Genomic DNA, 14,816 nt, shown 5'->3' on the forward strand with positions numbered 1-14,816 from the left:
TGAGAAGCACAGTAGAAGTTACCCATCATTTGTAAATTTTACTACCTTATTTTAAAGTAGCTTTGCTAAAATATGCAAAAGAACAATAAAGAAAAACTTCTGGCAACATCGATGCTCTTTAATACATACATTTATATATTCATGCTATCTCTGTTGTTCATGAAACATAGTTGGCTTTAATATTCATAAAGTGGAGTGTCAACCTTATTGTAAAAATAAAGAAATGTAATCTGTTTCTATTTCTGCAAGTTATTCCCATATTTTTATTAAATCAATACTTACACTATACAACATCAATTCCTACTATCAGTAGTATGCTTGATTTTTCTAAAAATTGATTATAAGAATTGATTTTATATTTTGGTCAACAGATATTCCACATGACGTATGATCTTGCCAGTGCAGTGGTGAGAATTTTTAATCTCATCGGCATGATGCTGCTCCTGTGTCACTGGGATGGTTGTCTTCAGTTCTTAGTACCACTACTGCAGGACTTCCCACCAGATTGCTGGGTGTCTTTAAATGAAATGGTTGTAAGTAATTTGTATTGTTTTACACTCTGACTTTTCAACGTTGTGCCAAAACCTTTTAAGTAATTATGTTACAATGATCTGATTTCTCCTCTATAAATATTTACAGACAACTTGATTTTGCTTCTATGAATATAAAATCAGAAGTTATGTTTGTGGGGGGTGGTTACAACTAAATTTTACCTATTGACTATGTTCCTGAGTACGTATATGTTACAACATCTACTTTTATATATTTTATTCTGTGTATACTGAGGCATATCTTATTTCAGAGCTACAATCACAAAATATGACCATGGCACAGCATTCTTTCAAAAATGCCTGTGGCTTAGAATAACTCCTTATTTCGTCAACATTTTAAAGCATTCATTATGTTCAAGACATACACTTTTAGGGATTGTAAAACATGCAAAGGTAGGTACATCAGCATAGATATAGATTAAATATGTATGAAGTGAAGTGAAGTTTCAGATACTTACTTTTTGCTAGGGAAAATAAGGAAAACTTTGTGGAAAAGGTAGGCTTTAAACTTACCTCTGAAAGATATGTAAATATTTAAAAATCTACAAAATATAAATTTGATTTAAATAGCTAGGTATATTCCTATGTAATTTTAAGAAGATATGTTTTGATCTATATAGCGCAACACTCAACACTCACAAAAGAATTAAAAGAACTGTGAATATTTTAGTAGATATATCTATAAATCTCTCTCTATATATTTATACACACTCATATATGTGTTCACAAATATTTGTTCTTTTTGTGTAAGTTCCCATATTTTCTTCCTGCATTACATTTTAATTACATTTTTACTTAATAAAACATTGTTTAACTGTGAATAGCCCTCTTCGATATGTGACATTTTATGGTACTTTAATTTTATGAGATTTTTACACTTTTCCCTTAGGTATAAATCAAATACTCTCTTTTTTCAAACTGTTCTACTATTGATTTCTCGGCTTATTTTTGTAGAAATGACATGGACACCGAAGATTACAAATTTTTATCCTAATGATTGTAGCACAGGCTTTCTATTTGGAAAAAAAAAAAAAAAAAAAAAAAAAAAAAAAAAGGCGGTTTACATTGAAAGTTATGATGCATTGTCTTCTTTTCTTCCTTTTCTGTCTTCTTCCCTATTTTTCTCCTTCCTTTCTTCCTTCCTTTCTTCCTTCCTTCCTTCCTTCCTTCCTTCCTTCCTTCCTTCCTGTTTCTTTCTACCTTTTCTATGCTTTCATTGATATTTGACCTGACATTTATTATATTTACTTAGATCTCACCTTCATTAATTTTGCTTGTATATCACTAAATCACAGAGAGCTTTCCTGACCACCTTATCTTTTATATTACTCCACTGCTTTATATGTTAATAATAAAAGCATTTAGCAACACACACACAGATACACACACACACACACATACACACACACACAGAGAGAGAGAGAGAGAGAGAGAGAGAGAGAGAGACATACACTCTTATTTGTTATTTATATTTTTCTGTGTTCCCCACACAAGAATGTAATGTCTGTTCTCGTCTGTCCTTTATTTCCAGTGGTGTCTTAGTTTATTTTGTGCTGCTATAATAGAATACTACGGACTGGGTAATTTATAAAAACAGAAATGTATTTCTCACTGCTCTGGAGCCTGGAGAGTCCAAGATGAAGGTGCCAGCAGGTTCAATTTCTATATCTAAGATGACACCATGCTGCTATGTCCTCCAGAGAAGAAAAATCTATCCCTCACATGGCAGAAGGTGGAAAGACAGGAACACACTTCCAAAAGCCTTCTTTAATCCATTTATGAGAGCAAAGCAATCATGACCTAAACACCTTTATTAGGTCCCACCTCCCAACATTGTTGTATTTTGGATTAAGCTTCTAACACATGAATTTTGAGAGTCACATTCAGACCGTAGAAAGTGCCTAGAATAGTACCTGACACATTAATTTGTTGTGATTTAGTCACTTATCATTGAAAGTTTATTTGAGAAATATTCTATATGGTAGTTTCGATAACTAAATAACAAAGTAAGCAGTAGTTTGGTTAGCACATTTTTCAAACCTGTGATGTCTACTTGATTATAGATCTGTCACTTTACTTATCTTTGAAGGAGTAAAGTATATGGAAAAATAGTAATAATGATATTTTTCAGTAGAAGAAAAGGCAATAGCTCTATAGTCTGGCTACTGACTGAGAGGATAGTATAAAAACATTAGCACTACTGCCAAAAGATGATTCATTGGCACCAACCAATATTTAATTTGGTAAAAATTTATTATTTTACATTTTTCCTATGTGTCTTTCATTAAAATACCAATTATCATCATAGAAATAGTAAAATAACTATTTTGGGATGTCTATAAAGTACATATGGTAGTATAATTATAAGGCAATATACTATTTAATATATCTGATGATAATGCATTTATTGAAAAAAAATTCTGGATTATTTTTCTTTAACATGTCTATATGTGCTCAAATGTGTGTGTTGGTGTGTGTGTGGTATGTGTGTGTGTAATATGTTTATTCCAACATAGCCCAACCTTCCACCTTTTTTTATATCCTGACATTATACAAAATATCTTTCCAGAATATGCAATTCACTTCTTGGCTTTTTTTTTTTTTTTTTTTTTTTGGCTGCAGATTTACATATGAAATTGGTTTTTATTTTCTTTTGTGTTTATTTAACATTTCCATGTGTAACTCTAATGTAGAGAGAAGGAAACCATCATGTATGTTCAAATATAAAAGCCATAACTTATTTTATTATTTTTTGAGATGGAGTCTTGCTATGTTGCCAAGACTGGTCTTAAACTCCTGGCGTCAAGTGATCCTCCCACATTGGCCTCCCAATGTGCTGGGATTACAGGCATGAGCCATCATGCCTGGCCTAATTTATATTGTGTATAATAGCGATGCAGAGGAAATAACCATAAAAAAAGACCATTTTTGAATCAACAGAGAATCCTTATAATATCATTTGACCTTGAAGATACTGTTTTCCATTCTAAAGCTATGGAGTTCTGGTAAATCGTTTATTGCAATAATAAAAAGCAAAGTATATTTATGCACAAAGAGTTGTAATGGAAAAGTGAAAATCCGATATAAAAACAAAAGCACCCTGCATTTATTTAACACTTAATATATACAAAACTCTGTGCTTTGAGGGATGCTATCTTATTTGGTCCACACAGCAACTGAATGAGGTAAACATTATTTTGCCCCACTGTTTGGTTAGGAAAACTAAAGTTTTTAGAAGTTAAATGAATAGTCAGTGTCACACAGCTAGATTATAGAACTAAGAGTAGAATGCTTACATATCTGACTCCGTAATTTCTACTCTAAACCATGTTGGAAGGTTTTGTGCAGCATACATTATAAAGAACAGTTAAGGAAGGTAGTAATAAAGAGACAAAACGTATTAGTTAAAGCACTCCAATTGCAGTAGAAAATCACGTTAAAATTAACGTTTGAGCTCTGACACTAAAAAGTGGCAAGATTGATCTTTTGTGAGATGTAGAAAACCAAAATCAAGTTGAGAAATCAAAAAATTAAGAAAGCCAGGTCAAGATATATGCAGGAATGTACTAGTCTGTCTTGGGTTTGGGCTTGACAAACATGCTATGACATTAGACTCTGATTCTAAATTATTTATGATAAAGATTAGTGGGTCTAACAAATTCTTTATGTTTATTATTTCTTCTTCATTGCATCCTTCCATCATTAAATGATTTTTATTCTTAAATATTAATTAGTATATATTTATATCCTCCTTACCTGTATCTGCACTTATACCCATGTTTTTATCTGTATCCCACTAGCTAGATGAAGAGAAACTCAAAGTCAATGCTGTAATTATACTATATCTGTAACTGTAGTGTTGATAATTTGTTTAATATATCTATTCTTATATTATAATTTCATAAAAGTAGGTTCAGTTCCTCTCAGTGAATTCCTTTGCAATCTTGCTATATTGCTCATTAAAGTTTTTATTCAAATATTATTTTTAAAAAGTCAATCACTAACAGATAAAGAAGGATTTTGAGCTAAACAGTACATTCCTAGAGCAATCTTTCTTTAATTAAAGTCTATAGGTTTACTGTCAGGGAGTCCATGTTTCCTACTAGCAATCTTATAAATGTATGGTTACATGTTAGTAATAATTTTGAAGGTTTTAACATAGCATGTTATGAATTTAGGATTATCTGAATGTCATACATATGGAATCTGGATATGCTTTTGTAGTTGGAGCATGTTGTGTAATGAGATGTTACATCAAATAATTCTGGTTTATGAGCATAACAAATAAATGATGCATTTATACCAATTGAAGGATTAATAACATATTAAATCCTGTACAACATTTTCACCATTGTCAAAATGAAGAAAAACTTGGATAACTGAATTAGTCATTCCATAGCACTCAGTTGTAGAATACTGTATAAAATCACACAATCTACAAAAACTGGCATTACAGCATTACATTTACATTGTATGCACCTACCTGGTTTTAGCAAAACAGCATTACTCATCACAGTAAATTTACATTAAGATGTATTTGTTGATTCATTATTTTGTTAGTATTTGATTTGTAATTTATTTGAGTAACATTATGATCAAAATAATTTAACCCAACTCAAGGGTATTTCATTGTAATGATTCATTTGTGGTGATTTGAAGGAATCTGTGCACTATTTAATTTTGATAAGTACTATTCTACAGGGTAGGCAATTGGTCTTTCGTGTATCTGCATCCTAGAGAGCTCCTATACCAACTTTGCATGTATTGCTAAGTAAAATATTATTTATAATCAAAATGGTAATTATCAGCAGCATTTTAAAAATATGTGCAAACTGATTATTCAATTATCCATTTAAGTGTTCTTCCTTGGACAGTTTTTGTTTTAATGATTTGTACATCTCAAATTAGTTTTTTCAAAGATAAGTAATCAATCACTTGACCATAGTCTAAATTACTGAATTTAGAACTTATGGACATACTCTAAATTACTGAAGTCGAAATTAATAAGCCTTGTATTCTCTTCATATCTATAGATATATTAATTTCCAAAAAGTTAAGATGCATGAACCAATCTATCAATATCAGAGAAAAAAATAATGTAAAAAATATCTGTAATGGTCTAATTAGTAAAATTTTATATGGAGAGAAAAAGAGATTCCATTGGAAAATCTAGGTTACTCTATTTTACTTTTATTTGAAACAATGTGACAGGGACACTTACTAACAATCAAATAGCCACCTGCTTTCCATATATTCTAGCTGCCTTTCAGTTAGATGGGTGCCTGTCTGTACTATTAATTAATAGTTAGTGACCTATAAATAGCAGTATATTTCACTTACAGGTATAAGCATTGAAAAGCTGCTATACTGCCCTCAACTCCTTTTTTTTTTTTTTTTTTTCTTTTTTGAGTTCCAGAAACGTGTCTTAATTTGAAGCTCACACATAACATAGCCTATCCTAACTCATTTGTACAGAAACATACGGGGTGAAATTGGCAGAATTAAATTTAAAGAAATACATATCAGAATTGCCTCAACCACTAAATCATCTGATTTTATACAAGTCACTTGACTTTCTTGTACTTAGCTTCTTAACTATGAATTGTTTATATTATTTATTTTTTCATTTAAATGATCTATGGAGTATTTCTTTGTTCCAGACATTATTTTAGGCACTGAACACATGGTAGAGGATGAGACAAAGTCCCTGCCCTCATTAGGCTTACATTCTAACATGCTTTTATTCAAACTATTTTTTCTGGATACTGAAAACTATATAAAACTTCACAAAATGTAAGCTCAACAATGAATACATTTGTAATCCAGTGAAATGGTAAATTATATGACATATCTTTTAATAGGAATTTGAATTGAGAGCTCTGAAATGTTTACACTGCCCAAACAGCATGGGTCAAGTGCTGGTGAATTACTCCTCTTTTTCTGCTTTCCAAAGTGTGTTCCCTTGAAAATGAAGCCATACAAGCCTATTTTCTCTCCCTAATTTAGATACCCAGAGAGTACAGCCTTTTTTCTAATTCACAGATTGGTGTTCTAGTAGTAGCCCTGTGTGGATTGAAATAAAATCTATGAAAAACCGAGGACCAGTGACACACAAAATAGAGAGACATTCTTTTCAAGTAGTATTACCTGGCTTTAGATCAGGAACCTTCAACAGAGTGGGGAATCAAGATACTTCAGGCACTTCTAGCTCAAAAACTGTAATCACCCCAATAAATGTGTGCTGACTGGGCAGAGTAGAGAGAGCTACTTATTGATATTTTAAGTAAATGATTTGGGGGGAAAAAAGCATTAAGAATTATTCATATGTAAGCTCTCATATACAATTAGAATATATAAACCTATTGGGAGGCCGAGACCGGCGGATCACGAGGTCAGGAGATCGAGACCATCCTGGCTAACACGGTGAAACCCCGTCTCTACTAAAAATACAAAAAAAACTAGCTGGGCGTAGTGGTGGGCGCCTGTAGTCCCAGCCACTCGGGAGGCTGAGGCAGGAGAATGACCGGGAGGCGGAGCTTGCAGTGAGCCGAGATCGCGCCACCGCACTCCAGCCTGGGCGACTGAGCAAGACTCCGTCTCAAAAAAGAAAAAAAAAAAAAAAAAGAATATATAAACCTAGATAATTATTTTATCTATTGCTATTCTATCGAATATTTAAGGGCAAAATTAAAATAGATTCACTTTTTGTTTACAGAGCCCATTTAACTACTTAGATAATAACTGATTGACATAATATAGCCAAAGTAATATGACGAAGAAATGGGCTAAAAAATATCTTAATTAAAAGTATATCTCCCCTCTCTTGAAGTTCAGTAATCTATTTTGGATTTGAATTTCTATGGCTTAGAAATTGTATTATTCTGATAGTATTAATGCTTTTTAAAAAATAGAATGTACTGCCATAACAGAAGGTTATTTTTTTGTTTGTTTTGTTTTGTTTTGTTTTAAGACCTAACAAAGGGTGACTAATTTGCTGACAAGTCACTGTAGCTCTACTGGAAAAAGAAAATGCCTTCGTAGTTCCTATGAGTTATAATAATAAAGTAGGTCAGCAGCCTGCTGAGTGTTGCAGTTCTCCTTTGCGGTCCTGTCTCTGCCCATTAGCAAAGTCTGCCTGGCAACTGCTCTCTATTGGATGGAAACATGACCTCATCACAAAAGGGAAAGCGTTCACATGCTGTGTTCTTCCTTCTCAGATGTGAATTCTCTTACAGGAAAGACATAAGGAAATCAACTCTAATCTGATATTTTGTTTTCAAATAAATATGTATTACAGAAAATTTTAAATTGAGCTATAATTTCATCATAGAGAGGGATACGGGATATTGATGAGATTATATATTGGCTATGTTGACCTTGAGTTGCTTTAGCAGTGGAAGAGCAAGCCTTAAGTTTCAAACATATTTTTTGTTCCCTCTTACATAGACTGGCTCTTAAATTTTAAGCAACAAATAGCAGAAGAAGCACTATTCATGAAATTACCTTATCTAACAAGTGGCACCTGATAAAGTTGAAGAAAAAAACATATTTTGCTGTCTAATATTTCCTCCAAAATGATTAATTTGCTAGACTTAGTTCTCCGTTATATCCATGCTATTCTAAATGTTGTTGAGACTTTCACAAATATAGTATTCATGTATGTATAACACATTATCTCACCTATTTTGAAGGAAATAAATAAAAATACATTCACTACCATTTTAAAGAGTCTGAAACAGAGAATTGTTTTTCCATTTGCATAAAGCCAGAGACAGTATGGTAGCTGGTTATAAAATCTGTATTTCCCCTTAGATTAAGGATGAACCCACCATACCATTCTACTTCATGAGCCCCAGATAACTTCATCTTTTATAAACCATTGCCAATTTAAATAGAAACCAACTATGAATTGGCTGCAATGCTGGAAGAGCTCAGAATATATATGAAAAATATGTGAAAAGTCTTTGTGTTTTGTATGTGTGTGTTGGGTTTTAGGGTTTTTTCCTTTTACTACTGTCATAAATTCAAAAAAAATCTGGCAAAGAAAAGCAATTATAATATCTTGCTTTTTCTAAACTTCTCATATATTTACATTTCACATAAAAATATTGTTTTAAATTCATGCAGATTGAAATAAGATAGTAACAATGCCTTCAATCTGGAAATCAATGGAATAGCAGACTAATGGTTTCTACTCTATTATTGAACTCACAGATATGTGGATGTCAGGCAATTCATATGAACGTTCTCTCTTTCCAGAGAGTTCAAGGTTATCATTCTCTGTTTAAAAAAGAAGAGACTTACATAGACTTGAATTATGTAAGCTGAGTTGCTTATTTTCAGATAATTTTCAAGACAGGATTATATAGTTGCTTCCCATAATGGAAGGCTCTCCACACTTTGCTCTTTCTCTGTTCCATCTCATTTTTATCCCTTCTGCTTTATACCCCAGTCTAATTATGCTACTCTAGAGATATATGACAGAATCAGAAATGACATGAAGAAAGCCATGTGGTAAATGTGGGAGATAAGAAAGGATAGGAGGGACACATTTTGAAACCTAACATGAACATTTTCGTAACCCCATTTTATACCCCATCATTTTTTAGAAGTGTTTGTTGTTTTTAGAGATGTAATTTATTCTGGAGTAATGAGTAATGTCTATGATGAATTTGGCTTATAAACCTTTAACTTATTTCAACTATTATATATATGTATTCTTATAGTGTATCAACCACTGTAAACAACTTATTAAATGAGATCTTAAAATATATAATAGACTAATTGGCCCATTTTCTTTAAACTTTGATGGTCTAGACATAGGGCCATTATGATTAACATTTAAATACTCTTTTAGGGAACAGCAGACAGTGAAGCCTACTTGAGGGTGGAGGGTGAGAGAAGGGAGAGGATAGAAAAACTACCTATTGGGTACTCTACTTATTATCTTATATACCCCATCATTTTTGAGAAGTGTTTGTTGTTTTTAGAGATGTAATTTATTCTGGGTACTATGCTTATTACCTGTGTGACCAAAAAAAAAAAAAATTCTCTGTATCAAACTCCTATGACATAAAATTTTCCTGTATAGAAAACCTGCATATGTACTCTGGAACCTAAAATAAAAGCAAAACAAAACAAAACAAAACAAAAAAACAAAACTAAATACTCTTCTAGTATTTCCTAGCTACATGCCTCAGAAACACAGCTGCAATCCAAATAAGAGTTAATCGATACCTGGTTCTGTTCTACATCCAATATCTTATACTTCATGCATAGAGAAACAGGCACACCTAGCTGTGGACTGTTACCATTTATTCTCATGCATAAGCTTGGTAATGATAAAAATTGTGTAGGGAAAGTTTGGAATTTACCATAATATCTTTGTAATTTACAAAAAACATATAGCAGTGAATCACAATATATTCTCTATACTCCAATAGCGTTTTCATGAGCATATCATAAAGTCATTTAAAATGGTCTCTAATTATATTCTAAAGATAGCATATGTATTATTTAAAATATCTACTTATAATGTCCATCAAAGCAAATGATGTGTATTTAAAGATCACTGTGTGCTACCCTTTGCTACTGTGATCTATGTGTTAATCTAAAATCCTGATTCCTATAACATACGGAAGGGCTTCTAGTGGAAAAATATTGAATTTTAATGACATACAAAATGTGGATATAGTTGAGTTTGACCTTTTTAATTTTCCAGAAACTATATTTTTGTCCTTTGGGTGCCTTTTCAGATTTTTTAATTGATGTTTTGTTTTTCCTAAGGTCAGCTACTTATTCACTTTTTAAAAAAAGATTTTTACTGAGTTCAATGAAATCATAATGTAATAGAAAAAGGTATCATTTCAATGGTGGGCATTTTTTTTTTTTAATTATACTTTAAGTTCTAGGGTACATGTGCACAGTGTGCAGGTTTGTTACATATGTATACATGCGCCATGTTGGTGTGCTGCACCCATTAACTCGTCATTTACATTAGGAGTATCTCCTAATGCTATCCCTCCTCTCTCCCTGCTCCCCACAATACTCCCTGGTGTGTGATGTTCCCCTTCCTGTGTCCAAGTGATCTCATTGTTCAATTCCCACCTATGAGTGAGAACATGTGGTGTTTGGTTTTCTGTCCTTGCGATAGTTTGCTGAGAATGATGATTTCCAGCTGCATCTATGTCCCTACAAAGGATACGAACTCATCCGTTTTTATGGCTGCATAGTATTCCATGGTGTATATGTGCCACACTTTCTTAATCCAGTCTGTCACTGATGGACATTTGGGTTGATTCCAAGTCTTTGATATTGTTAATAGTGCCAGAATAAACATACGTGTGCATGTGTCTTTATAGCAGTATGATTTATAATCCTTTGCATATAAACCCAGTAATGGAATGGCTGGGTCAAATGGTATTTCTAGTTCTGGATCCTTAAGGAATCACCACTCTGTTTTCCACAATGGTTGAACTAGTTTACAGTCCCACCAAGAGTGTGAAAATGTTCCTATTTCTCCACATCCTCTCCAGCACCTGTTGTTTCCTGATTTTTTAATGATTGCCATTCTAACTGGTGTGAGATGCTAACTCATTGTGGTTTTGATTTGCATTTCTCTGATGGCGAGTGACGATGAGAATTTTTTTCATGGGACTGTTGGCTGTGTGAATGTCTTCTTTTGAGAAGTGTCTGTTCATATCCTTTGCCCACTTTTTGATGAGGTTGTTTGTTTTTTTCTTGTAAATTTGTTTGGGTTCTTTGTAGGTTCTGGATATTAGCCCTTTGTCAGATGAGTAGATTGCAAAAATTTTCTCCCATTCTGTAGGTTGCCTGTTCACTCTGATGGTAGTTTCCTTTGCTGTGCATAAGCTCTTTAGTTTAATTAGATCCTATTTGTCAATTTTGGATTCTGTTGCCATTGCTTTTGGTGTTTTAGACATGAAGTCCTTGCCCATGCCTATGTCCTGAATGGTATTCCCTAGGTTTTCTTCTAGGGTTTTTATGGTTTAGGTCTAACATTTAAGTCTCTAATCCATCTTGAATTAATTTTCGTATAAGGAGTAAGGAAAGGATCCAGTTTCAGCTTTCTACTTATTGCTAGCCAATTTTCCCAGCACCGTTTATTAAATAGGGAATCCTTTCCCCATTTCTTGTTTCTCTCAGGTTTGTCAAAGATCAGATGGCTGTAGAAGTGTGGTATTATTTCTGAGGGCTCTTTTCTGTTCCATTGGTCTATATCTCTGTTTGGTACCAATACCATGCTGTTTTGGTTACTGTAGCCTTGTAGTATAGTTTGAAGTCAGGTAGCGTGATGCTTCCAGCTTTGTTCATTTGGCTTAGGATTGTCTTGGCAATGCGGGGTCTTTTTTGGTTCCATATAAACTTTAAAGCAGTGTTTTTTCCAACTCTGTGAGGACAATCATTGGTAGCTTAATGGGGATGGCATTGAATCTGTAAATTACCTTGGGCAGTGTGACCATTTTCATGATATTGATTCTTCCTATCCATGAGCATGGTAAGTTCTTCCATTTGTTTGTGTCCTCTTTTGTTTCACTGAGCAGTGGTTTGTATTTCTCCTTGAAGAAGTTCTTTACATCCCTTGTAAGTTGGATTCCTAGGTATTTTATTCTCTTTGAAACTATTGTGAATGGAAGTTCATTCATGATTTGGCTGTCTGTTTGTCTGTTACTGGTGTATAAGAATGCTTGTGATTTTTGCACATTGATTTTGTATCCTGAGACTTTGCTGAATTTGCTTATCAGTTTAAGGAGATTTGGGGCTGAGACAATGGGGTTTTCTAAATATACAATCATGTCATCTGCAAACAGGGACAATTTGACTTCTTCTTTTCCTAACTGAACACCCTTTATTTCTTTCTCTTGCCTGATTGCCCTAGCCAGAACGTCCAACACCATGTTGAATAGGAGTGGTGAGAGAGGGCATTGTCTTGTGCCATTTTTCAGAGGGAATTTTTCCAGTTTTTGCCCATTCAGTATGATATTGGCTGTGGGTTTGTCATAATAGCTCTTATTATTTTGAGATACGTTCCATCAATACCGAATTTATTGAGAGTTTTTAGCATGAAGAGCTGTTGAATTTTGTCAAAGGCCTTTTCTTCACCTATTGAGATAATCATGTGGTTTTTGTCTTTGGTTCTGTTTACATGCTGGATTGTGTTTACTGATTTCCATATGGTGCACCAGCCTTGCATCCCAGGGATGAAGCCCACTTGGTCAGGATGGATAAACTTTTTGATGTGCTGCTGGATTCAGTTTGCCAGTATTTTATTGAGGATTTTTGCATCGATGTTCATCAGGGATATTGGTCTAAAATTCTCTTTTTTTGTTGTGTCTCTGCCAGGCTTTGGTACCAGATGATGTTGGCCTCATAAAATGAGTTAGGGAGGATTCCCTCTTTTTCTATTCATTGAAATAGTTTCAGAAGGAATGGTACCAGCTCCTCTTTTTACCTCTGGTAGAATTCGACTGTGAAGCCGTCTGGTCTTGGACTTTTTTTGGTTGGTAGGCTATTAATTATTGCCTCAATTTCAGAGCCTGCTATTGATCTATTCAGGGATTCAACTCCTTCCTGGTTTAGTCTTGGGAGAGTGTAAGTGTCCAGGAAATTATACATTTCTTCTAGGTTTTCTAGTTTATTTTCGTAGAGGTGTTTATAGTATTCTCTGATGGTAGTTTGTATTTCTGTGGGGTCGGTGGTGATATCCCCTTTATCATTTGTTATTGTGTCTATTTGATTCTTCTCTCTTTTCTTCTTTATTCATCTTGCCAGCGGTCTATCAATTTTGTTGATCTTTTCATAAAACCAGCTCCTGGATTCATTGATTTTTTGGACGGTTTTTTGTGTCTCTATCTCCTTCACTTCTGCTCTGATTTTAGTTATTTCTTGCCTTCTGCTAGCTTTTGAATGTGTTTGCTCTTGCTTCTCTAGTTCTTTTAATTGTGATGTTACAGTATCAATTTTAGATCTTTCCAGCTTTCTCTTGTGTGCATTTAGTGCTGTAAATTTCCCTCTACACACTGCTTTAAATGTGTCCCAGAGATTCTGGTATGTTGTATCTTTGTTCTCATTGATTTCAAAGAGCATCTTTATTTCCGCTTCCATTTCATTATGTACCCATTAGTCACTCAAGAACAGGTTGTTCAGTTTCCATGTAGTTGAGCGGTTTTGACTGAGTTTCTTAGTCCTGATTTCTAGTTTGATTGCACTGTGGTCTGAGACAGTTTGGTATAATTTCTGTTCTTGTACGTTTGCTGAGGAGTGCTTTACTTCCAACTATGTGGTCAGTTTTGAAATGAGTTTGATGTGGTGCTGAGAAGAATGTATATTCTGTTTATTTGGGGTGGAGAGTTCTGTAGATGTCTATTAGGTTCGCTTGGTGCAGAGTTTAGTCCAATTCCTGGATATCCTTGTTAACTTTGTGTCTCATTGATCTGTCTAGTGTTGACAGTGGGGTGTTGAATTCTCCCATTATTATTGTATGGGAGTCTAAGTCTCTTTGTAAGTCTCTAAGGACTTGCTTTATGAATCTGGGTGCTCCTGTATTGGGTGCATATAGATTTAAGATAGTTAGCTCTTCCTAATGAATTGATCCCTTTACCATTATTTAATGACCTTCTTGTCTCTTTTGATCTTTGGTGGCTTAAAGTCTGTTTTATCAGAGAGTAGGATTGCTACCCCTGCTTTTTTGTGTTTTCCATTTGCTTGGTATATCTTCCTCCGTCCCTGTATTTTGAGCCTATGTGTGTCTCTGCATGTAAGATGGTCTCCTGAATACAGCAAACTGATGGGTCTTGACTCTTTATCCAATTTGCCAGTCTGTGTCTTTTAATTGGACCATTTAGTCCATTTACATTTAAAGTTCATATTGTTATGTGTGAACTTGATCCTGTCGTTATTATTTTAGCTGGTTATTTTGCTCGTTAGTTGATCCAGTTTCTTCCTAGCATGGATGGTCTTTACATTTTGGCATGTTTTTGCAATGACTGGTACCGGTTGTTGCTTTCCATGTTTAGTGCTTCCTTCAGGATCTCTTGTAGGGCAGGCCTGGTGGTGACCAAATCTCTAAGCATTGCTTGTCTCTAAAGGATTCTATTTCTCCTTCACTTATGAAACTTAGTTTGGCTGGATATGAAATTCTGGGATGAAAATTCTTTTCTTTAAGAATGTTGAATATTGTCCCCCACTCTCTTCTGTCTTGTACAGTTTCTGCTGAGAGATCCACTGTTAGTCTGATGGGCTTCC

At 33.9% G+C, this 14,816-nt stretch overlaps 1 protein-coding gene across 1 annotated transcript in view; it reads left to right on the forward strand.

The window, feature by feature from the left end:
* Nucleotides 1-14,816, forward strand: part of HCN1 (hyperpolarization activated cyclic nucleotide gated potassium channel 1) — a 446,479-nt gene that overhangs the window by 234,347 nt on the left and 197,316 nt on the right. Inside the window, exon 3 of the mRNA XM_007961536.3 lies at nt 372-533. Coding sequence (XP_007959727.1) covers nt 372-533 — 162 coding nt within the window. The remainder of the gene's footprint in view (nt 1-371; nt 534-14,816) is intronic.

The sequence above is a fragment of the Chlorocebus sabaeus genome, chromosome 4 (assembly GCF_047675955.1).
Source record: "Chlorocebus sabaeus isolate Y175 chromosome 4, mChlSab1.0.hap1, whole genome shotgun sequence".
In the NCBI taxonomy this organism is placed as follows: domain Eukaryota; kingdom Metazoa; phylum Chordata; class Mammalia; order Primates; family Cercopithecidae; genus Chlorocebus; species Chlorocebus sabaeus.